Source organism: Octopus bimaculoides, chromosome 21 (assembly GCF_046866305.1).
Source record: "Octopus bimaculoides isolate indiv1 chromosome 21, ASM4686630v1, whole genome shotgun sequence".
Lineage (NCBI taxonomy): Eukaryota > Metazoa > Mollusca > Cephalopoda > Octopoda > Octopodidae > Octopus > Octopus bimaculoides.
The window spans coordinates 23858347-23882558 of record NC_142948.1 but is presented as its reverse complement, the minus strand read 5'-3'; the positions used below and the strand labels follow the sequence as shown (position 1 = coordinate 23882558).

The 24212-nt window shown below is 37.8% G+C and overlaps 2 protein-coding genes across 6 annotated transcripts in view; one reads left to right on the top strand and one right to left on the bottom strand.

Moving 5' to 3' along the window:
- LOC106879067 (katanin p60 ATPase-containing subunit A-like 1) overlaps positions 1 to 11462 on the bottom strand; it is a 40345-nt gene extending 28883 nt beyond the window's left edge. Inside the window, exon 1 of one of the 2 annotated variants that reach the window (XM_052975304.2) lies at positions 11094 to 11462. The gene's annotated coding sequence lies outside the window, so the exon portion shown is untranslated. Of the gene's footprint in view, positions 1 to 8813; positions 8876 to 11093 lie in introns of those variants that run through there. The other variant, XM_089338931.1, reaches the window with a different exon arrangement.
- Positions 11463 to 19781: 8319 nt separating this feature from the next.
- Positions 19782 to 24212, top strand: part of LOC106875905 (ATP-dependent RNA helicase DHX33-like) — a 70408-nt gene continuing 65977 nt past the window's right edge. Inside the window, exons 1-3 of one of the 4 annotated variants that reach the window (XM_089338928.1) lie at positions 19782 to 19922; positions 23080 to 23233; positions 23949 to 23999. In XM_089338928.1, coding sequence (XP_089195054.1) covers positions 23084 to 23233; positions 23949 to 23999 — 201 coding nt within the window. In that variant the 5' untranslated portion in view covers positions 19782 to 19922; positions 23080 to 23083. Of the gene's footprint in view, positions 21209 to 21528; positions 22943 to 23079; positions 23234 to 23948; positions 24000 to 24212 lie in introns of those variants that run through there. The other 3 variants (XM_089338930.1, XM_089338927.1, XM_089338929.1) reach the window with 3 other exon arrangements.

Genomic DNA, 24212 nt, shown 5'->3' with positions numbered 1-24212 from the left:
CTGCTGGTACATATATAGAATTAGATAGAGATATACACTCAGAGTCACAAATATAATTTAAGTTTAGTAGAGGATACCAGAAACATTATTATTATTACTATTATTATTCAGGTCAAATCCAATTTTGTCTTACATCCTTTCAAGGTTAATAAAATAATCACCATTTGATCACTGGAGTTGATGTAATTAGTTTATCCTCTGCCCTGAACTTGCTGGCCTTGTACCAAAATTATTATTATTATTATTATTATTAGAAGGATTTACAAAAGAAAATAGTTTCATAGAATTATGTAGGAATGAGAGAGCCTTATTTCATAAGGCTCTCTCATTCCTACTAAGCTAACACAAATTTGATCAAGGGTTGTATATATATATATATATATATATATATATGTATGTGTGTGTCTGTCCCCCCACCATCGCTTGACAACTGATGCTGGTGTGTTTACGTCCCCATAACTTAGCAGTTTGGCAAAAAGAGACCGATAGAATAAGTACTAGGCTTCCAAAGAATAAGTCCTGGGGTCGATTTGCTCGACTAAAGGCGGTGCTCCAGCATGGCCGCAGTCAAATGACTGAAACAAGTAAAAGAGAAAGAGAGAGTAAGTTCACCAGGTTTCTTTAACTGGGGGTAGGAACCCTCTTGCCCACATTCAAATTTGAAGTTACCATGTGACCAAGTTTTCCATAATCTCATATGTGAAAAAAAAAAATAAATAAATAAATAAATAAAAAAGGGGGTTTAAGCCAAAAGACAAAAAATGGTAATTTTATACATAAAGAGCATTACCCAGTCTTAGAACAGATTCGCCATATTCCTACACAAGACAGAGGCAAATTGGCTGAATTGTTAGAACTTTTGACAGAATAACTCTCAGAATTTGTTCTGACTCTCTGCACTCAAATCTTGCCAAGGTGAACTTTGCCTTTCACCCTTTTGGAACCAATAAGAAAATACAAAACAATTCAAGGCAGTGGATTGGCAGAACTGTACAAATATTGAGCTGACTACCTTGATCTTTGCATTCTGAGTTCAAATCCTACCGTAGCCTACATGGTTGGTCAACTTAACCCATTGTCAAATTAACACTGCCACCTGGTACCTTGGGTGTAAACTCTTTCTGTTGCATGTATTTGGGCCAGGTTTTCACTGGTGCTGGTGCCACATAAAAAGTACCCAGTACACTCTGTAGTGGATGAAATTAGGAAGATCCCTTAGCTGTAGAAACCAAACCAAAACAGTCTATGGAACCTGGTGTGATCCTTGGCCTTACCAGTTCCTCTAACAATTACCAGCATGGAAAACAGGTGTTAAATGACAATGGTGATGATATTGATGATTCTCCTTCCTTTCCAACAGTTTTGAGGCCCTTAGAGGTTATGATTGGTGACAAAAGAACTCTGACACCAAACCTAGTTGATTGATTGACTGAATTATTAATCAAACAATCAATCAATTAATTAACCAATTAATTAACTGACTGACAAATAATAATAATAATAAAAGAATTGAAATAAAATCAGTGTATGTGTTTATTATTAGTATAATGATCCTCCCAAGATACATATATGGAAATACTTCATATCCTTTCATGACTGATTCCTAATTCTATTGAATTCAACTGTTTGATATGTTTAATTCTTAACCCTTTTGTTACTGTATTTCTCTTGGCATACACTGCTTTTGCTTCAAGCAATTTTGAAAACAGTGAAGAATTTAGTAAAATAATTCTGTCATTATTAAGCTGGTGTTTGGAACAAACTAACATGAAATTTTAATGAATATGTGCTGCATCTCACATGTCCTTAAATATGGTAGCTGCAAAATAAACTTCTTAACTGCACTGTCATGTGTGTAGCCTTTTAACTTTTGCTTCAGTTATTAGACAAACACAGAATATAAAAACACGCATGCATAGATATAAATATATACAATTGGCTTTTTTTAGTTTCCGTCTACCAAATTCACTCACAAGGCTATGGTTGGCCTGAGGCTATAGTAGCAGACACTTGCCCAAGGTTCCATGCAATGGGACTGAACCTTGAACTATATGGTTGAGAAGCAAGCTTCTTAGCACTCAGACACTCCTGTGCCTTCACACAACTATACTTGTATGCTCACTATTCATAAAACTACAACTGACTTCAAAGATGGTAGATGGCCACACAACTATATTTCCAACAGATTATTAATATGGGTTTCAAGAAATTAGATACCCCAGTCACACAGAATATTATATTGTAAAATTGCAATTACTTTCAGTGATATCAATCATAGTTTTGAATTCAGTTTTGGATATTGTTACAAAAATATATTTTGGAAATATCTAATAGACATTCCTACTTTTATTAGAGGCTTTTTATATATTGCCTTCTCTCTCTCCAACCCCATCTCTCACCTTATCTTTCTTTCTGGCATCAATCTTATCTTTATATCAGCTGACATTAATACCACTCTGCAGGTATAAACAAAATAGGGCAAGACTATTATCCCAAAAGTCTTACGAGATAGATAATGCCCTTACCATATTTCTAGCAACACTGATACCTGCCCCACTCACAGTTTTTGTCACCTTCCTTTGCTTACTGATGCTCCGTTCTCCCACCCCACCCCACCCCACCCCATATCTATACAGCTGGCTTTCCTGTTGAGTTTTCTTTCAAGCAGAGAGTCAGTGCACTGGTAAATGTCTGTTGGAATGAGTTTCTGACCCAGCTTCAATTCCCACTCAGAGACATCTCAATTTTATACTGTTAACATTTTCATTACCAAATTTCTTTTGAAATATACTGCCTTTGTTTCAATTAACTTTGAAAATGAAGTATTTAACATAAAATAACTGTCATTATTAAGTTGGTGTTTAAAGCGGAGAGCTGGCAGAATTGTTAGCATGCCAGGTAAAATGCTTAGTGGTATTTTGTCCGTCTTTACGTTTTGAGTTCAAATTCCAGCAAGGTCGACTTTGCCTTTCATCCTTCTGGGGTAAAAAAAAAAGTCCCAGGGGGTCAATGTAATCGACTTATCCCATCTCCTGGAATTGCTGGCCTTGAGTCAAAGTTTGGAACCATTATTAAGTTAATGTTTGGAATATATTAATTAACATGAAATGGAAGGTTTTAAGATCACTTTTAAAAAAAGAAGTTCATATTATAGAACCAAGAACAGTCTCAGATGAGCTGGTATCAAAAGGGTTAATGCCTTTTTTAAAGAACAAAAAAAAAACTCTCACATTTCTGCTTCTATCAAGTGATCTGCATCTGTCTATTCTATTTGGAACCTTTCAATATTTCTCTGTTGCTTGTCAAGTCTATATTTAACCAGTTATCAACACTTCTATACATACATTATCCTTGTTCAGATTCTGTACTTTCTCACTGATAGAGAGATGCAAGATACTCCAGAGCGATGAAACTGAGGGCAACGGTATCCAAAAGATATTAAAATATCCGGTTTATTTTTCTAGCTTTTTATCTTGTCCTACAGAGGATTGCATAAACCTAGAAACATTAGCATTAAGCCTCGAGAGTAAATAACTAGCAGACAGATATTATTAGCTGACTGCACAGGAACATGCAGCAGATTTTAATCCAGAGGGAAGAACAGATATGTTGCCAGCTGATTATACATGATGCATGGGGGGGGGGGGGGGAAATATATAATTGAATTCATCAAAGAAAAATTTTGAAGTGTTAAAGAGTATTTGAAAATTAAAAATTAATTTGCATAGCAGAAGCACAACATCTCTTCCACAGTGATGAATTAACCTTATAAAAGACCCATCGCATGAGAGGGAGGGAGAGAGAGAGAGAGAGAGAGAGAGAGAGTGTGTGTGTGTGTGTGTGTGTGTGTGTGTGTGTGTGTGTGTGTGTGTGTGTGTGTGTGTGTGTGTGTGTGTGTGTGTGTGTGTGTGTGTGTGTGTGTGTGTGTGTGTGTGTGTGTGTGTGTGTGTGTGTGTGTTTAAATGTATGTAAACATTTATATACCAACTTTCTGTTTGGTGAATATGTGAAAATATTTTTAGAACTTGAAGGAAGACTGGAATAAATTCTTGACATAAGAAAATTTAAGATATTTAGAGCTGATGATTTATTTAAAGTAAGTAAATAAGTAAATAAATTAATTAGATAAAAGCATCAGCAGCATGATATAAGTTAATTTAAGTTTGACAGCCTGCTTTTTATGTGGTGTTGTTTGTTTAGTTTCACATCCATTTTTTAAACCATCCTGGGTGGTGGAATGGTTTTCAAACTTGCCTCCTAACATTAGGGTAGTGTGTTATTACAACTGAATGCTATTTCTACACAAGTCTCCTGCGAAAGGGGAGTGGTACTCATTTTCAGCTTAGTAAACTGAGATGAGCAACATAACCAACTATGTGCTAAACAAAATGTGCGCGGCAAGGTTTGAAAAAGTAATTACGCAACCAGCAGTTATATACACTTTATGGTACACATGTGTATAACATCATTATTTTCACAACTGGTTTTCTTCTGATGTCAGCATGAGCTGGACAAGACAATTTGAAGCTGTATTCTATGGCTGGATGCCCTTCCTAATTCCAACCCTTATTCGTATCCAAGTAAACCACTTTATTTCACTGATATTTTTGCATGTCATACTGCCAAACTGTGAGGCATAAATAAATATCACTGCTGCCTAAGCAGTGTCAATGTAAAGATACATAGAAACAAATTGCTGTTGTTGGCACTCCGTCGAGGGTTCCAGTTGATCCAATCAACGGAACAGCCTGCTCGTGAAATTAACGTGCAAGTGGCTGAGCACTCCACAGACACGTGTACCCTTAACGTAGTTCTCGGGGAGACTCAGCGTGATACAGTGTGACAAGGCTGACCCTTTGAATTACAGGCACAACAGAAACAGGAAGTAAGAGTGAGAGAAAGTTGTGGTGGAAGAGTACAGCAGGGTTCGCCACCATCCCCTGCCGGAGCCTCGTGGAGCTTTAGGTGTTTTCGCTCAATAAACACTCACAACACCCAGTCTAGGAATCGAAATCGCGATCCTATGACCGCGAGTCCGCTGCTCTAACCGCTGGGCCATTGCGCCTCCACATAGAAACAAATACATGCATACACACACACACGTGCACTCACACATACGCCTCATTACAAATCAGAATTCCATTTCAACATCTATAGTTCCAAGCTAACATACCTTGGACAGGATAAAAAGCAGGATTTTTACAGCCAGAATTACTTCTTGTCACCAACCCACATCTGTTCTTCAAGTAAGGCTTTTCAGTCCAATGGAACTTGAAAGCACAAAGCTAATGAATGATTTATCAACAGAAAATGTCAACAAACACCACCAGTTGCAGACCAACAACAAATGGCAATGTCACAGCCAGAAATTATAAACTCAGCATAGTTTTCAAAAACATTCACCCAGTTACACACACAGTGGGTTTCGGTACAGTTTCCATGAACCGAATTTCACTCATGATGTATTGGTCAACTCAAGCATATAACAGGACATTTGCCCAAGGGCTACACAATGGCTTGAACTTGACACCACATGTTTGCAAAGTAAACTTGGTAATCACATGACCATGCCAGTACCTAAAAAAAAATTGTTTTTTCATCTTTTAATCAAGAGGGAAGGTTCCCTCTAACCAGGAATCTGGCCTGAATGCTTGCAACAGAGTGGATTCAGTTAAAGGTATCCAATGTACCAACTAGTGGTATTAAACTGTGACAAGTTAAGTCTACCATATCCAAGGTTACATATATGTTTGTTTATATGTAACTGTACTTCAATAATTCTAACTGAATAATCATCATTATCATCATTTAATGTCCGTTTTCAATACTGGCATGGGTTGGACAGTTTAACTGAAAACTGGTAAGCTGGGTTCCAGTCTGATTTGGCATGGTTTCTATAGCTGGATGCCCTACCTAATGCCAACCACTCCAAGAGTGTAGTGGGTACTTTCTACATGCCACTAGCATGGGCACCAGTTAGGTGACATCAGAAATGAAAAATCTAATAGGGAAAGATTTTCACCTTGGCACTGTCAGGCCATTATTATATTATATACATGCATAGATGTAAATATAAATGCATTTATGTGTCTTATCAAACTATTATATACCCAAAATGCATTTTGTAATTTAACCCTAGATCAGCCAGGTGATGAATTAAACATTAATACAGCCCTATGAGCGAAAGCATTCCACTTGTGACCATACCGTCTGTTTTCGTCTCCTTCACTATATATATAAAGAAATATATTATCCAATGTAACTTTATTTTTACCTTGTATTTTAATGACAGAAAAGTATTTGAGAGATTTTCGTTGCTATTTCCAGCAGATTCTAAAGACCTGGTCGGTTTGAACATGTTTGGCTACTCTTAGCAAAGTTTATTAATAATAGTTTTAGAAATTATAAAATTATAAAACATTAGACATATGGTTCAAAAATGGAATAAATTGATGTGCTGTGAGGAAGAGAGAAGATGTAATATTTTGGGAAGAACCCTTCATTGGAGTCAGTGTACTGCTGTCTGAAATGTTATACTTCACTTCTTCCATAGAGATGGATGAAGAAAGTGATCAATGAGTAACTCTACCATGACCTTCTCCAATTAACCAACATGACAGCAGGAAAATGATTGTACCTTGTCCACCAGCCAAGACATCATCTGGGATAAACACATTGATGAGAAGCTAAATCATGAGTGTCTTTCCAAAACCATAGTCATGACTTATAATGAAGGATGGTGGTATTGCGACTGTCAATGAATACAGAACTCTAATGACAAAAATAGGAGTTGTGATAGGTACAGGTACAGCTGCTTCCCAATCACATTGTTTGGGGTTCAGTCCCAATGTACTGCACCTTGGTAAGTGTCTTCCTATTACAGACCCAGGCCAACAAAAGCTTAGTCTGTCATTATTCTCAATGCAAGTACAAACTGTAGTCACTAATTGGTGACTTTCCTATGCAGGAAAATCATCAACTATCAGATTCACTCACAGAGCTTTGGTCAGCCTGGGGTTATAGAAGAAAACACTTGCCTAAGATGCCACACAGTGAAACTGAACCCAAAACCATGCAATTTAAAAGCGAGATTTTTAGCCACGCAGCAATGCCTACACCTACATTATTTCTGTTTTTTAATAAAAAAACTGGAGAATGTAACATTATAACTTGCAGCTTGACAGAAATTTCACTGCTGTAAAAATTTGTTTTTTTTCTTCTTTTTTGTCAACATGTTTGTACTGTTTCGTTATTTGAAGAAAAACTTTTTAAAAATTGGGTTAAAACATGCTGAGTTTTATAACACAAACACTCTTCACAGTCATTTTAATATGGTCATTTATTTATTATGCTATATAAAATTAATAAATAAAACCAGCCGAGTGAGCTATGCTTACGACAAAAGAACAAAAACTTGAAAGGTGACACTACTGACAGACTTTTACACTGCAACAATACGGTTTAGCTTATCTCTTTAGTCTGTCTCTCTCTATATCTCTTTTATCTTTTCTTGTTTCAGGGCACCTACTTGAAGAATTTTTTAGTTGAATGCATCGATCCCAGTACTTATTCTAAGGGTCTCTTTTGCCGAACTGCTAAGTTATGGGGGCATAAACACACCAACACCAGTTGTTAAGCAGTGGTAGGAGACAAACAAATAGACACACATATATACGACAGGCTTCTTTCAGTTTCCGTCTACTGAGTCCACTCATAAGGCTTTGGTTGGCCTGAGGCTATAGTAGAAGACACTTGCCCAAGGTGCCATGCAGTGAGACTGAACTCAGAACCATGTGACTGGAAAGTAAACTTCTTACAACACACGTTCGAACTTTTATTATTATTATTATTATTATTATTGAGGCGGCGAGCCACCAGAATCGTTTGCACGCCGAGCAAAATGCTTAGCGGGCATTTCGTCTGTCTTCACGTTCTGACTTCAATTTTTGCCGAGGTCGACTTTGCCTTTCATACTTTCGGAGTCGATAAAATACCAGTCGAGCACTGCGGTGGATGTAACCGACTAGCGGCCTTCCACCAAACATTTCAGGCCTTGTGCCTTTAGTAGAAAGGATGATGATGGTAATTATTAAGGCAGCGAGCTGGCTACGTTAGCACGCAGGACAAAATGCTTAATGATATTTCGTCTGTTTTTACGGTCAGAGTTCGAATGTCATCGAGGTCGATCTCCTTTTGGCGTTGATAAAATAAGTAGTTGATTTAATCGAATTACTCCGCCCCACGAATTTGCTGTCCTTGTGCCAAAATGTGAAACCATTATTATCATTATTGCGCATATATATGTATGTGTGAGCCTCAAAGCATTTTAATCGACGACCAAGATAAGTAGACAGGCATTCCACTAAATAAATAAATAGCGATGAATAAGTTATTTTTTATGCATATATATGTGAGTTATCGATCTGATATCAATTGAAACGGAGTAAATGTTAATACATAATTACTGGACTATATATATATATATATATATATATATATATATATATATATATATGAAATATAGTCCAATGAAGGCTAACAGGCCGAAAGTTCGAAATCATCGTTACCACTCTTGTAAAAGTACAACATGTACTCTACAAAAAGTATTAAGCAATCCTTTAGTCTAATGTCAAATTGTTTATATATATATATATATATATATATATATATATATATATATATATATATATATATATATATATATATATATATGAACTGTCATTGAATAAGAACTAATCTAACGGTTAAAATTAAGATTAATAGATATATTCATATATTAAACCTGCAATTGAAATATAATTAATTCCATTTACCATTCTTTTAGAATTCCGTTCAGATCTAGGACGCCTGACAGGAATCGATCCTCACTGCTACATTTTGAATGATACTTTATTTAATCGACACCAGAATGATGAAAGGCACAGCTGACTTCGTTGGGATTTGAACTTAAGGGCCATGAACTTGGCCAATAGCGCAGGCTATTAAGCCTGACGATCTACCGGTTCCACCTCACTCCTTTATTCTTCTTCCAATTTAATGTTTAATGTCTCTATGTAAGCGTTGCATGAAGCAACACAATAAATGCTGGTTATTTTAATATGAAAAAGCAAGACCTTCTCTCTCTCTCTTCCTTTCTCGATTACAGTTGTTGCTTAGCGCCATTCGCACTAATGTATCAACTCTAATCGATTGAACAATCAACCCGTCTTTTTAAAGGGTTCCAAGGACTACATTACGTAATGTGTCCAGTCCTTATATACTATTGTAAGAGAGATTTGGGTATCATTTCTAGCAATCCTTGAGATCACGAATCCTTCGACAGTTCCTATATATATATATATATATATATAGAGAGAGAGAGAGAGAGAGAGAAATAGATAGATAGATAGACGTGTGTATGTGTAAATGCGTGTAGATCAGTCTCTTTCTATTTAGACATTTAATTTATTCCGTAAGTAATTAGCTAATTAATACATTGTTGAACTCGTATGTATGGGATGTTCTTTGGTTTCCATCAACACTGTTAAGTTTAGCAACAAAAATATAAAAAGGCTTGAAGTTAAATTCTCATCAAACAACCTGTATTGACAATGATGAAACGTAAAGGTGTGAAAAGATCGTTTTAGATTGTTATACATACGCGTGCTTGTGTGTGTGTTGGAGAGCACAGATATGTGCATGTGCGGTGTATAATCCTGGTCGTTATACAGAATACATACTTAAATTAAAGCATATATATATATACATATTCAAGTAAACGTTAGCACAGATATGCGTGTGTATCAGGTTTTAAACATCGTAGATAACGTTTCTGCATATACAGGGAATGTGGACATGCATGCATATATATATATATATATATATATATATATATATATATATATATATATGCATATATACATGCATAGATGTAAATATAAATGCATCTATGTGTCTTATCAAACTATTATATACCCAAAATGCGCTTTGTAATTTAACCCTAGATCAGCCAGGTAATGAATTAAACATTAATACAGCCCTATGAGCGAAAGCGTTCCACTTGTGACCATGCCGTCTGTTTTTGTCTCTTTCACTATATATATAAAGAAATATATTATCCAACGTAACTTTTTTTTTACCTTGTATTTTAATGACAGAGAAGTATTTGAGAGATTTTCGTTGCTATTTCCAGCAGATTCTAAAGACCTCGTCGGTTTGAAACACGTTTGACTACTCTTAACAAAGTTTATTAATAATAGTTTTAGAAATCATAACTGAAACAGTTCGAGGATTATATTTAAAAAATGTGACAGGAGGGAGGATAGCAACCAAAGTAGATCAGGCACATGTCTGGGTGCAAACAATAAAAAAAACCTATTTAATATACGTTATTTAGTCCCAGATAAGAAAGAATTGCCATCCAAACATAACCATCTTATCTGTTCTTTAAAAAAAAAATAATAAATCCAAGATTACAGTAGCCTCTACGTTCTTTTGTTAATTAAAGCAATATGAAGCGATTTGAGTAAGAGTTGGTTGCTTTGTCTAGCAAGACAATCGACCACGTCGAAGGCTCCTATATAAAACAAACTACGTTATTGTTTAGCGTCATATAAGAGGGAACTACACCAAAGGCAATCCAACCATAACCACCTCATCTTTTTTGTTATTAAAAAAAATGTATATTTAGGATTATATTATGAATTGTGTCCTTTAGTAAATTAAAATGCTAAGGAATGATTTGAATATTATTTGGTTACTATTTCTAGCAAGCTGAATAACCACGTCGATGGCTCCTTAGCTTCGAGTGAGAACTGTCAAAGGCAATCCAACTATGACCACCACGTCTTGTTCTTGTCTCTTTTATATATATCCAGGACTATACTATTTTCTGTGTTCTTTCCTTGATTAAAGCGATAGGGGATGATTTGAGCAAAATTTGGTTGCTATTTCTAGCAAGCCGAATGACCAAGTAGAAGGCGCCTTCCTAAAACAAGTGGGTGTTTGAGAGGAGACAAGTCGACACAAAAACAAAAATAAATAAGCGGTTTAAACAGATTACAGAAGAAGCAATTAAAAGAATATTAGTACACGTAATTAAAACAAGTTGTTACCTGTAGCAGGTTCGATCACAGCCGCTATAAAAAAAATGGTATTGTTGGTTGATATTTCGAGAGGTATATGTAGGTATTTTCTGCTGCTATGGGGATAACTTGAGTGTAATTTCCATGGGAAAACAAGAAAACGTGGAATATTTTGGGGGTATTTAAAGAAGGAGAGTGGGATGGGTTGTTTCAGAAACGGACGGAATTGAAATGTTGTTTGTAAGTGTAAATTGTAAGCAGTTATTGTTGTGTGAAGAGAGAGATGAGAGAAAATTCCTACCACGGAGTTGGTAACATGGTGGACGACAATAACTAAGGCCAATAACTCTGTTGATTCAAACTGTCGTCGTCTGTCAAGACAAACACTAGTTCCTGAATGACGTCATCATTGAGGGAGGTTGGTGTTTAACCCTAGGTTAGTCCTGATGGAGACAGCCAGCCAGAGAGAGAGAGAGAGAGCAGTGTGAAAAGACATTCTAACCGTGGCCACCCTACTTTTATAATTATATCAGGAACTCTAAGATAAATGTGTAATACGTTACAGTTGTTTAACCCCAGGTCAGTCTGCAGAGAGGGAGAGAGGAAAAGAGATAGAAAGAGAAAGAGAGAGAGAGAGAGAGCTATGCTGAAGGACGTTCCAACCATGACCTTCCTACCTATTTTTCTGAACCTGGGAATCCACTGTCTAATGGATGCTGTTTAGCTCCAGTCAACTCTGTGAAAACACACTCATGTTGAAAGGCGTTCCAACCTTGACCCTCTTACCTTTTTAATTGTATCAAAGACTTGCATTGTATAATGTGTCTTACCTGTAACCATCCTACCTGTTTTTATGAATCAGCAATTCTGTTGTCTAATGTGTAATACATTGATGCTGTTTAACTCCAAATCAGCCTTCATAGAGCCAAAGCTATGCCGAAAGGCATTCCAAAAGTGACCTTTCTGCCTCTTGTGTGTATCAGAGACTACATTGTCAAATCTTTTATCTTTTACTCGTTTCAGTCATTAGATTGCAGTCATGCAGGGCACCGCCTTGAAGAATTTTTAGTCAAATGTATTGATTCCTGTAATTATTTTTTTAAAAACCTGGTACTTATCCTGTTGGTCTCTTTTGCCAAACCACTAAGTTATGGGGATGTAAACACACCAGTACCAGTTGTCAAGTGGTGCTGGGTGGGACAAACACAGACTCAAAGACATGCACACATACACACACACATATATATATATATATATAATCCAAGAGAGTTAGGGGTTGAGGATTCAACCCACTAAGGGATAATATATATTCAATATACTGCTGGGAGGGTACCCAATTATTGTTACACTAGTGTTATACCAAGTGCAATAAGTGGGTGCGGGTAAAAGGTTTTTTTTTTACTCTAAATTTATAAATAAGAAAATGGAGGGGAATATGAGGTACTCATCAACTTGCAGACACTATATTCCAAACACACACACATATATCTATACCTATATACGATGGGCTTCTTTCAGTTACCATCTATCAAATCCACTCACAAGGCTTTGGTCGGCCCGAGGCTACAGTAGAAGACACTTGCCAAAGTGCTATGCAGTGGGACTGAACCCGGAACTATGTGGTAGGGAAGCAAACTTCTTACCACACAGCCACACCTGATAATTCTTTTACTTTGTTGATACAGGTCAGCCCTGATGGATCAAAGCGATGCTAAAAGACATTCCACTCATGGACTTCCTGCCTTTTTTGCCTATCAGATTATCTAATGTGGATTCTTTGTTGTTATTTAATCTGAGCTTAATTTTAATAAAGAAGATTTGCACTGCAAAGTTGTTCAAGCCCTGTCCAGATCAATTTCACCTTTCATGCTCTCAGGGATGGGGGTTGTTAAAATAAAGTACCAGTCATGTTCTGGAGGCAATGCAATTAACAAAACCCCTCCCTTCAAAATTGCTGCCCTTGTGCTTACATTAGAAGCTATTTTTAATCTGAGCTGAAGAATTCTTGAATAAAAACATTAATCATTGTTTTTGTTGTTGTTTGCCCTTAGGTCAACCTTGATAGAGCAGGTTTGGGATTAAAGGCATTCCAACCATGACCATCCCAATATTTCATTTTTGCAGAGAACCTGGCACCATATTGTCCTTTTCTAATACAGTTGAATGTAGTCTGAAGAGTTGGCCACTATTTCTAACAGAGCAAGCAACCGTACAGCAGTTTCCTTATTTCATTCATTCATCTTACATCTGGATTTCTATGCTAGCATGGGTTAGAGAAATACATTTGTTACTCTTACTTCATTTCCATGTAAAAAAAGTTCTAATTCTTCTTGTCCCCAAAAGTGCAGTAAGAAGAGTGGTAAGAAGTTTGTTTCTCAACCTCATGGTTCAGGGTCCAGTCCCACTGCATTGCCTCAGGCCAACCAATGCCTTGTTAACAGAAACTGAAAGAAGCTCATATATGTGTGTGTGTGTGTGTGTGTGTGTGTGTATATATATATATATATGAATGTTGTTTGTATGTATATATATATATATATATATATATATATATATATATATATATATATATATATATATTTATGTATATATATATTACATGGAAAAATGCGAGCAAGAGAAATAATATTCATAAGATTGGAAACCTGGAAAATTACAGGACAAGCTATTCATCATCATCATCATCATCGTTTAACGTCCGCTTTCCATGCTAGCATGGGTTGGACGATTTGACTGAGGACTGGTGAAACCGGATGGCAACACCAGGCTCCAGTCTGATTTGGCAGAGTTTCTACAGCTGGATGCCCTTCCTAACGCCAACCACTCAGAGAGTGTAGTGGGTGCTTTTACGTGTCACCCGCACGAAAACGGCCACGCTCGAAATGGTGTCTTTTATGTGCCACCCGCACAAGCCAGTCCAGGGGCACTGGCAACGATCTCGCTCGAAAATCCTACAGGAGCCAGTCAGGCGGTACTGGCAACGGCCACGCTCAAAATGGTGCATCTCATGTGCCACCCGCACAAGAACCAGTCCAGGGGCACTGGCAACGATCTTACTTGGCTTGCCGGGTCTTCTCACGCACAGCCCATTTCCAAAGGTCTCGGTCCGTAGTCATCGCCTCGGTGAGGCCCAATGTACGAAGGTCTTGCCTCACCACCTCAGCCCAGGTCTTCCTGGGCCTACCTCTTCCACGGGTTCCCTCAACTGTTAGGGTGTGGCACTTTTTCACGCAGCTATCCTCCTCCATTCTCACCACATGTCCATACCAGCGCAATCGTCTCTCTTGCACGCCACAACTGATGCTTCTAATGTTCAGCTTTTCTCTCAAGATACTTACACTCTGACGGGTATTCACATTGACATTACACATCCAACGGAGCATACTGGCTTCATTCCTTGCGAGCTTACGTATGTCCTCAGCAGTTACAGCCCATGTTTCACTGCCATGTAGCATGGTTGTTCGTACGCATGCGTCATACAGTCTGCCTTTTACTCTGAGTGAGAGTCCCTTTGTCGCCAGCAGGGGTAAGAGCTCTCTAAACTTTGCCCAGGCTATTCTTATTCTAGCAGCTACACTTTCAGCGCACCCACCCCCACTACTAACTTGGTCGCCCAGATAGCGGAAGCTATCGACTACCTCTAGTTTTTCACCCTGGAATGAGATAGAAGTTGTTTCCTGTTTGTTTGCAGTCTTTATTGCACCTGAACATCTGCCACAAACAAAAACTAACTTGCTAGTTAACCTGCCTTTGATGTTGCTGCACCTCTTATGTGTCCATAGCTTGCACCGGGTACATCTTATAGAGTTACTACCTACTCCTTTTCTACATACTGAGCAGGGCTATCTACCTGAAGGGGTTTGTGTTTTATCTACCTTCCTGCTTATTAGGATTTTGGTTTTAGCTAGGTTGACTCTAAGGCCCTTCAATTCTAGACCTTGCTTCCACACCTGAAACTTCTCCTCTAGTTCTGATAGTGACTCCGCAATTAGGGCAAGGTCATCAGCATAGAGGAGCTCCCAGGGGCAACCTGTCTTGAACTCCTCTGTGATTGCCTGGAGGACTATGGTAAATAATAGGGGGCTGAGGACGGAACCTTGGTGGACCCCTACCTCTACCCGGAATTCATTGCTGTACTCATTTCCAACCCTCACCTTACTGGCCGCATCTCTGTACATGGCTCGCACAGCTCTCACTAGCCATTCTTCTATCCCAAGTTTCCTCATTGACCACCAGATAAGGGATCGGGGGACCCTGTCAAAGGCTTTCTCCATGTCAACGAAAGCCAGGTACAGAGGTTTATCCTTGGCTAGGTATTTCTCTTGCAACTGTCTCACTAGAAATAAGGCATCAGTAGTGCTTTTACCTGGCACGAACCCAAACTGCATCTCATCTAAATTGATTCGCTCCCTAATTAGTTGGGCTATGACCCTCTCTGTAACTTTCATAACCTGATCTAACAGCTTGATGCCTCTGTAATTATTTGTATCTAAAGCGTCCCCTTTACCTTTGTAGCAGTTGACTATGATGCTGCTACACCAGTCATAGGGTATGACTCCTTCGTGTATCACCTGGTTCGTAATACGGGTGACTAGGCTATAGCCAACACTGCCAGATATTTTGAGCATCTCTGCAGTGATTCCTGATGGGCCGGGGGCTTTCCCGGTCTTCATACTCTTAATTGCTTTATCTACCCTGGTACTATCAACTCGGATAGCTGGTCCCTCTATTGGGTCGACATAAGGCAGGCTCTCTTTCTCCCATTCATTCTCTTTATTAAGCAATCTATCGTAGTGGCATCTCCAGACCTCTTTCTTTGCATCCTCATTTAATGCAAGCGTACCATCATCCATGCGAACACATTTCTCTCCTACAACATCACTATTCTCTCTCCTACACTGTCTTGCAACACGAAATACCTCGAGTCTTTGGTCCTCACGGCGCAGAACATTGGCAAATCTTTCCTTATCTGCTTCCCCTCTGGCTAAATAAACCTGTCGCCTAGCCTCCCTTCTGGCACATTGGTACAATTCCCTGCTACCACCGTTCTTCCAGTCCTTCCAAGCTTGTTTCTTTTGTCTAATAGCCCTGTCTACCTCCTTGTTCCACCACCACGTTACTCTGGGTTGGGAGGGGACCTTACACCACCCACAAATCTGGTCGGTGGCTTTCAACAGGTTGTCCCGCAGAAATCTCCAATTGTCTTCCACGTTGTATGATGCTATATCCCCTTCTATTTCGTTAAATGCTTCAAGTAACTTGTCTCTAAGTCTCTGTCCGTTTGCAGGGTCTTTAAGCTTCCACACCCTTCTTCTCCAAGCCTGTCTAATTCTGGGCACCCATTTTGCCTTGATCCCAAAGTTGCTAACTACTAATCTATGTTGTGGGGTACATTCTTCGCCAGGGTAGGTTTTGGCATTTATAAGCCGCCCTCTTTCCCTATTTCTGGCGAGGATGTAGTCGATTTGGCTAGAGTGTCTGCCGGAGCGGTAGGTGACTAGGTGACTGGCAGGTTTCCTGAAGTTGGTATTGCAGACCATAAGATCGGTTGCATCACAGAACTCCAGCAGTCTGGTTCCCTCCTCGTTGCGGGAACCGAAGCCATAGCCTCCATGTATGCCATGGAAGCCCCCAGCACGACGTCCGACATGACCGTTGAAGTCTCCAGCCACAAAGAGAAGGTCCCTGTCACTCGTCGACGAGGTAGTTTGCAAGAGGGTGTCATAGAATTGGTCTTTCAGACCATCTGGTAGCCCAGGTTGAGGTGCATAGGCTGAGATGACAGTAGCTAATCTATGATGAAGCACTAGTCTGATCTTAAGTACTCTGTCACTTACTCTAACGACCTCGATTACCTTATCCACCCATTTCTCCGCTAGAAGTATTCCTACGCCCCCGACCCCGTCAGTGTTCCCTGCCCAGAAAATCTTGTACCTGTGTTCTTTGCCTGTGAGGAACCTTGCAGAACCTCCTCTCCATCTTACTTCCTGGATGCAGCACATATCTACGCATCTCCGTTCAAGCATCTCAACAATTTCACCAGATCTACCTTTCAGCGTGCCGACGTTGAGAGTGCCAATCCTAACAGTATGGGTGTTGGGGGTGTGGGCCTGTAGCCTGGGAAGGGGAAAAGCAGTGTCGTGTACCTGACTTGGAAAAGTTCAGGACAACTTATTACATCTGGGAAAGTACAGAACAAGAAAATTTTTACTTAAAATATTGCAGCTAAGGATAAAATTTCAATATTAAAAATTATTTGATTTTAATTTACAAAGTAACATTATAATTAAAAAAAATTTTAATTTCTACTCTGGGCACAAGTGCATAACTGGTACTTATTTCATCGACCCCAAAAGGATGAAAGGCAAAGTCGACCTCGGCGAAATTCGAACTCAGAACATAGCAGCTGACTGAGTTCAAATTCTACCAAGGTCAATTAGATGTGTGTATGTGTGTTTGCACCCACCTCCCCATTGCTTGACAACCAACCGATTTTGGTGTGTTAACATTCCTGTGACTTACTTGTTTGGCATAAGACACTGACAGGCTTGACAAAAAAAGTACTGGGGCTGATTCATTCGACTAAAATCTTTTCAAGGTGGCACTCCAGCATGGCCAGTCTGACTGAAACAAGGAAAAGGTAAAAGATAATGACAGAATTTTGATTTCAACACCCCATATAAAACCCTCATAACTCTTTTTATTTTGGGGGAATTTTAGGAAAACTTTTGCACATTTCTGTTCTACACACCGGAATTTATGATGTTTATGATAAATCTTTCTATGAAAATAGTTTAACTCCACACAAACGTATTTGTATGTATATATCTATGTGTGTGACTTTATGCCTGTTTGCACACTCACATACACACAATCACTTGACAACCAATGTTGGTGTGTTTACATCCCTGTAACGTAGCAGTTCAGTAAAATTTGACCATTAGAATAAGTACTAGGCTTAAAAAAAACATAAGTTCTGGGGTCAATTCATTCAATGGCTTCTCTCCTGTATGAGTGGTTAAGTGACTTGACTGAGAGAATCATTTACCACAGATATTGTATATACGACGGGCTTCTTTCAGTTTCTGACTACAAAATCAACTTACAACGTTTTGATCAGCCTCAAATTATAATAGAAGACACTTGTGTAAGGTGCCACACAGTGGGACTGAACCTGGAACCAAATGATTAGGAAGCAAACTTCTAACCACACTGCCATGCTTGTACCTGTATGTATGTAACAGATTGATTGAATAAGCGGGCTTAAGAATATTAGGGTTGATTATTTTGATTAAACCCTTCAAAGCAGTGGCCCAGCATAGTTGCAGTTCAATGACTGAAACAAGTAACAGTGGTGTGTTTATGTCCCCATAACTTAGTGGTTAGGCAAAAGAGATCAATAAAATAAGTACCAGGCTTTAAAAAAAGATAGAAGATAGTTGGAAAACAGGCATTCTGAAAAAAGTTTAAAATGAAGAATTTAGGGGGTGGGGGATTTCAAAATGCCGATTTTTGCCAATGTTTTGCAGATTCGAATTCTCTGTAGCCGAAAACGGGTACTACTAAAGCAGCGCGGACCCGAACGCGCAGTCGCGCTAGCTAGTCTTGAGTGGTCGATCCTAACCCTAACCCTAACCCTATCCCTATCCCTAACCCGCGTGTGCAAATGAATACGTGTTTAGGGTTAGGGTTAGGGTCGACCACTCACGACTAGCTAGAGCGGACGCGCGACTGCGCGTTCGGGTCCGCGCTGCTTTAGTAGTACCCCGAAAACGGGGGTTTGTGTAGAAATATAAAAAAATTAAATTAAAAAAGAAGGGGAATTTGGGGTTACAAAAGGAAGTCTTGCCCAATAAACCTTGTTGGTTACAGCTTTCTATTAGATTTGTCAATGATTCGCTACAATTTTCTTGGTCAGAGTGGCAAGGGAGTGTCTGTAACTCGGTGCTAGACAATATCAAGGATTTCGCTCGAAAAAAACTGGTTGTTTTTAGCTTTATCGCCATTGTTTACATACTTTGTTGATCTTCGAAAGATAGCTCTATGTAGCATTACGCATCTTCTATACTTCTCTCTCTGCCTATGTCTATCTCTATCAATCTATCTAAATGTATGTGTTCACATTAGTTTCAAATTTTGGCACAAGGCCAGCAGTTTCAGCGTACGAGTTAAGTCGATTACATTGATTCCAGTGCTCAACTGGTACTTGTTTTATCGATCATCAAAGAATGAAATGCAAAATCGTCCTCAATGGGGGGAGGGGAGAGGAAGTCTTTCCTGTTCATCAGTTGCGACGCAAATTAAAACAAAAACAACTTATTTTCAGGTCCATAACAAAAAACAAAAACAACAACAAAAAAAAGGAGCTCGAAAAGTAACCTCGAGCTCGTGCATCACTAAAGCATATTTGAGATCCTTTATAAAATATTTGACTTCTGATTTAGGCACAAGGCCAGCAATTTGAAAGAAGTCGAGTTAGTCGACATTAGTACTTGATCGGTACTTTAACTTTACCGACTGCGGAGAGATGAAAGTCAAAGCTGAACCTGAGGAAGATTTGAATTTAAAATGTACGAAGCCAGAACAAATACCAACAGACATGCTTCTTTTTTTTTTTTTTTTTTCTTCCAAGGCTCTACCAATACCGCCAATTCTAAAGAATCAATTAAAAATTAAATCAACCAATGAGAATGGGTTAATTTAACAACTTCCGGTTCCACAGGAAGTTGTTAATTTGGATTTACGCAATACACGTGTTTTAGAAAGCGAAGGGACTTGGAAAGAAAACAACCGTCTGGGGGGTCTTTTTTATGTAATATATTAATTTATATTGAAGAAAACACAATGTCGTTTATATCCGTAAGTTTCTATATATTTACCTTCTCTATTCTTTGAATATAAATGTCTAATGCTTTAAGTTCAAAAAAGAGAGAAAGCAAACTTCTGATATGCCGGGTAGGACCCTTCTACATGTGGACCAGTTAATTATTTTAGGTTTTTGTCGTAGTTATTAATACAGACCATTGCTATAAAACATACATTAATTTTATTTGAAACCTAGTTTTTATTCCATTTAATTCATAATTTCCTGTTTGACGTTCGTAAAATTACAGTGATCCAAAAAGTTTATTTCAATAAAACATTTCATAATTGTAAGTGGTACACTCTGCGAAAAGCGAGTAAAGAGTTTCGCCCTGACACATGTGAGAATTCATCAACAATCCACGGCGGGCACACCTAGCAATAGAGATCACAAAATGTGACGAAGATCGAGCCAGTCCTCTTTATTGATTACCTGCTGATCTATAAGTGTTTCGTTGGGATTTACAATAAAACGAAGAAACAGTAGGGCATCCACGAGACATGCTAATCAAGTTGAAATGAAATTGAAACTAAAAGGTTGAATTTTACAAACGTCAAATAGGAAATTACACTTTAAATTTATTACCTTTCTCTCTCTATCTCCGGTATCTTTTAATGAAATGAAGCACCTGATCTTATCAAAAAATAAAAACAATTTAAGCCATGTAACTCTCCAGATGAAACTGTATATAAAATGAACTGTTAAAGTTAAGGAAATTGGTGGTATTAAAATAGAGCTGGGGTAGGTGGATAGAATTTTCCCGATATAATTGTAATTTGTAATATAGGAAACGTATCTCATAAAAATCTCTATTAAAGAAAAATGTGAAGAAACAAAGTTTTTTTTTCTAGTAGGAGCACCAATCTGTAGTTATGCCTTGCATCAAATGAGGAAAAGCAATTAACAGCAAATACACGAGACTTCTTAAGAGCAACTGCGTTAAGTTAATTAGGAATATAACTAATATATTTAACGAATTCGTCATATTAGATGCATGATAGTATCTGGCCAGCACTCAACTTTATGATGGTTTTGTGATATGCAGTCAGACATAAGGTTAGTTTTATTTTGATGGGAAGCACTTTCTCTTTTAGACCCGGAAAACACTTTTGACAAAATAAATTGCTTTCACTCGGGCCCCTGGAAACGAAACGGTCATGGCTGGAACGCTTTTGATCATAGGATTATAGATCTACTGGATCAAACTAATCAACAACCTGGTTTAACGTGTACTGTGTCTATATATAGTCAGCTGTACACATGTCCTGCAATGTTTCACCATGTAATTATACAAAATACTTTAAATCTTTTTACACGTGAGCTGTTGAGGATTATTCTGGCGAAATTATAGCGCCTTCATTGCAGTGTTTGTAAATTTGAGTTTTATGATAATACTAATAACATATCATATTATTATTATTATTATTATTATTATTATTATTATTATTATATCAAACGATTATTAAAAGAAATATAAAAAACAACCCATAGACAAAACTTATAACAGTTATGTAATAATGTAAATATTTATAAGGATTAATGTTGTCTTCGCCTCTCTTAACTACACAGGATAATTTTCTGAAAACAAAATTATCTCCCTTCAGGTAAATGCGTAATTTCATTATTGTACATAACCAACATCAAGTAGTAATCAACTTACCTGCTTACACACACACACACGTGTGTGTGTGTGTACACAGACGTGTATATGCGTCTGCGTATAGTTTTTTTTTTTTTTGCCGAACCACTAAGTTACGGGGACGCAAAAACACCAGTACCGGTTGTCAAGCGATGTGGGGCTGGAGTCAAACATACACACACACATGACAGGCTTCTTTCAGTTTCCGGCTACCAAATCCACTCACAAGGAGATGACAGAGGACTGATATATGTGGTACATTGCTGTACTTTAGAAGATCTGCCCACTACAACAGAATTAAGATTCTAAAACCAAGGTGCCACATGAAAAGTATTTGTGTGGGTGCTGGTGCCACATTAAAAGCTCCCAGTACAATCTGTGGAGAGGTTGGCATTAGGAAGGGCATTCAGCTGTAGAAACCATGCCAAAGCAAACTATGGTACATGGTGCGGCTCCTGGCCTTGCCAATTCTTGCCAAGCTACCCAACCCATGCCAGCATGGAAAATGGATGTTAAATGTTGATGATGTTTTGATATTGCTTGATTGTTGTGAATTAATCTTTCATTTCCCATACTCTGTGAAAACCTGTCTGCCTATGAGAAAATATGGCCTTTGAAACAGATGAGGGTTAGTGTCAGGAAAGACATCTGGCTGTAAGAAAGTCATCTGTCTCAATAAACTCTGGTCAACTCATACAAGCTTGGAAAAGTAGATTTTAAAATGATGATAAGGATATGGGTGTGTGTTATGAAGAGAGAAATGATTCAGTTGGATCAATCACATCCATTTTCATAACACAAGTATGTGGTGGTGTACTTAATGACATGCACAATATTATAAATACATTGAAATTTCTCCTCTTAGTTGGTGAAAGTAAACAGAAGCCTAATGGTAGTTTAATAGTAAATTTCAGTTCATTTAGAATTCTTAGATATGGCTAAGTTGTTAAGAAGTTTGCTTCCTAAATGCAGGCTTCTGAATTCAGTCTTGCTGCATGTCACTTTCAGCAGGTGTCTTCTACTGCTCTGGGCTGACCAAAGCCTTATGAGTGGATTTGGTGGGTGGAAACTGAAAGAAGCCTATCAAGTATGAGTATGCGTGTATGTATGGAGAATGTTAATGTTTCCTTGTCTTGACATTGCATGATTGTTGTGGATGAGCATCACCATTATACAATCTTTTGTGAGAACATGCCTGGAGAAATATTACCTTATTTGGAAAAAGATAAATGTTGATGACAGGAAAGGCATCTGACCATACAAATCTGCCTCAATGAATTCTATCTGACCCATGCAAGCATGGCAAAGTGGCCATTAATAATGACATTAAGTACATTGATATTTACAGCCTTCTTAAAAGAAAAAGAGAAAATCAAGGTTTATACTATCTTTTGAAAAGAAATCTATAATAAAATGATAATGTCTTTTGAACATGACTGAATGATGTGTTAATGATATTTTCATGAAATTATTTAATTTCTGTCTTGACTGAATTATCTGAAATTCTTATTCAGAATCATGAATGACCAAATACTCACCTTGAAGAAAGAACGGCAGGAGTTGCCTGCCTATAAAGCTCGGAATCAAATTATTTCCCATATTCAGCGGTTGTCAACTGCAATAGTTATAGGAGAGACAGGAAGTGGAAAGACAACACAAGTTCCACAGGTGAGATCTTTCATTTTTTTGTTTTTTTTCTCTGAATAGTCCAATTCCAAAATTGGGTAAAGAATTTTCTCATTATTGACCCTGGATCTATTTATGCTTTTGTTCAGCAAGAGATATATTTATATCTTTGATCATAAATATATCATCCAGGAAACAAATGGTATGAGTTGCATTTTGTGTTTATCACACTTTTTCTTGTATATTCTCTGTATATCTTAAGCAGTAATACTACCAACTAGATTAGTAACCACACCACTTTATGGGAAATAGACTGGATGATGATGCTGTACATCAGTGGTTCTTAATCGGGGTCCATATAAGATTTTGTTGTCAAAATTTATCAGCAATAAATTGCTTATACTTCTACAATATACAAAATATTTTAACAATTTTTTTTACAATTCCTAATGACATTTAACTAAAGAAATATAATCGGCTTTTTTAAACATTGAATGGCTAGGAGGGTCCATCTGAGTAAAATAGAAATCCAAGAGGTCCACAGGTAAAAAATGATGACCACTCCTTCTTACAGAGTAATTAGAAATACACACACACACACACACACAATCTGGTACTTACAGAGAATGTTCCTCTGTTTGCAAGCCATATCTTTTTTTTAGCTAAAATATATTTGTGATCTCTAATGTATTATTGTCATACTGATAGTGTTCCTATTATTTCTTTTAAAACTTACTTTGTTATTTTTTTCCAACAGTATTTATATGAAGCTGGTCTTCATCAAAATGGAGTTATTGCTATTACACAGGTAAGAGCTTGAAAATATATATTCCTTGTTTTTAGTTAAATTTTCATGTGTTCGATTGCTGGTTGCAAATAGTGGCTTTGCTGATGGTGTTGTTTACTTGCAGTCTACTGAAAAAGTGCATCCAGGTTTCTTGGCTTATTGCATAGCCTTTTGTAATCAAAAGGCTCATTCATAAGGTGTTGTTTGTTTCCATTTCTCTGTGTAAATGTATCC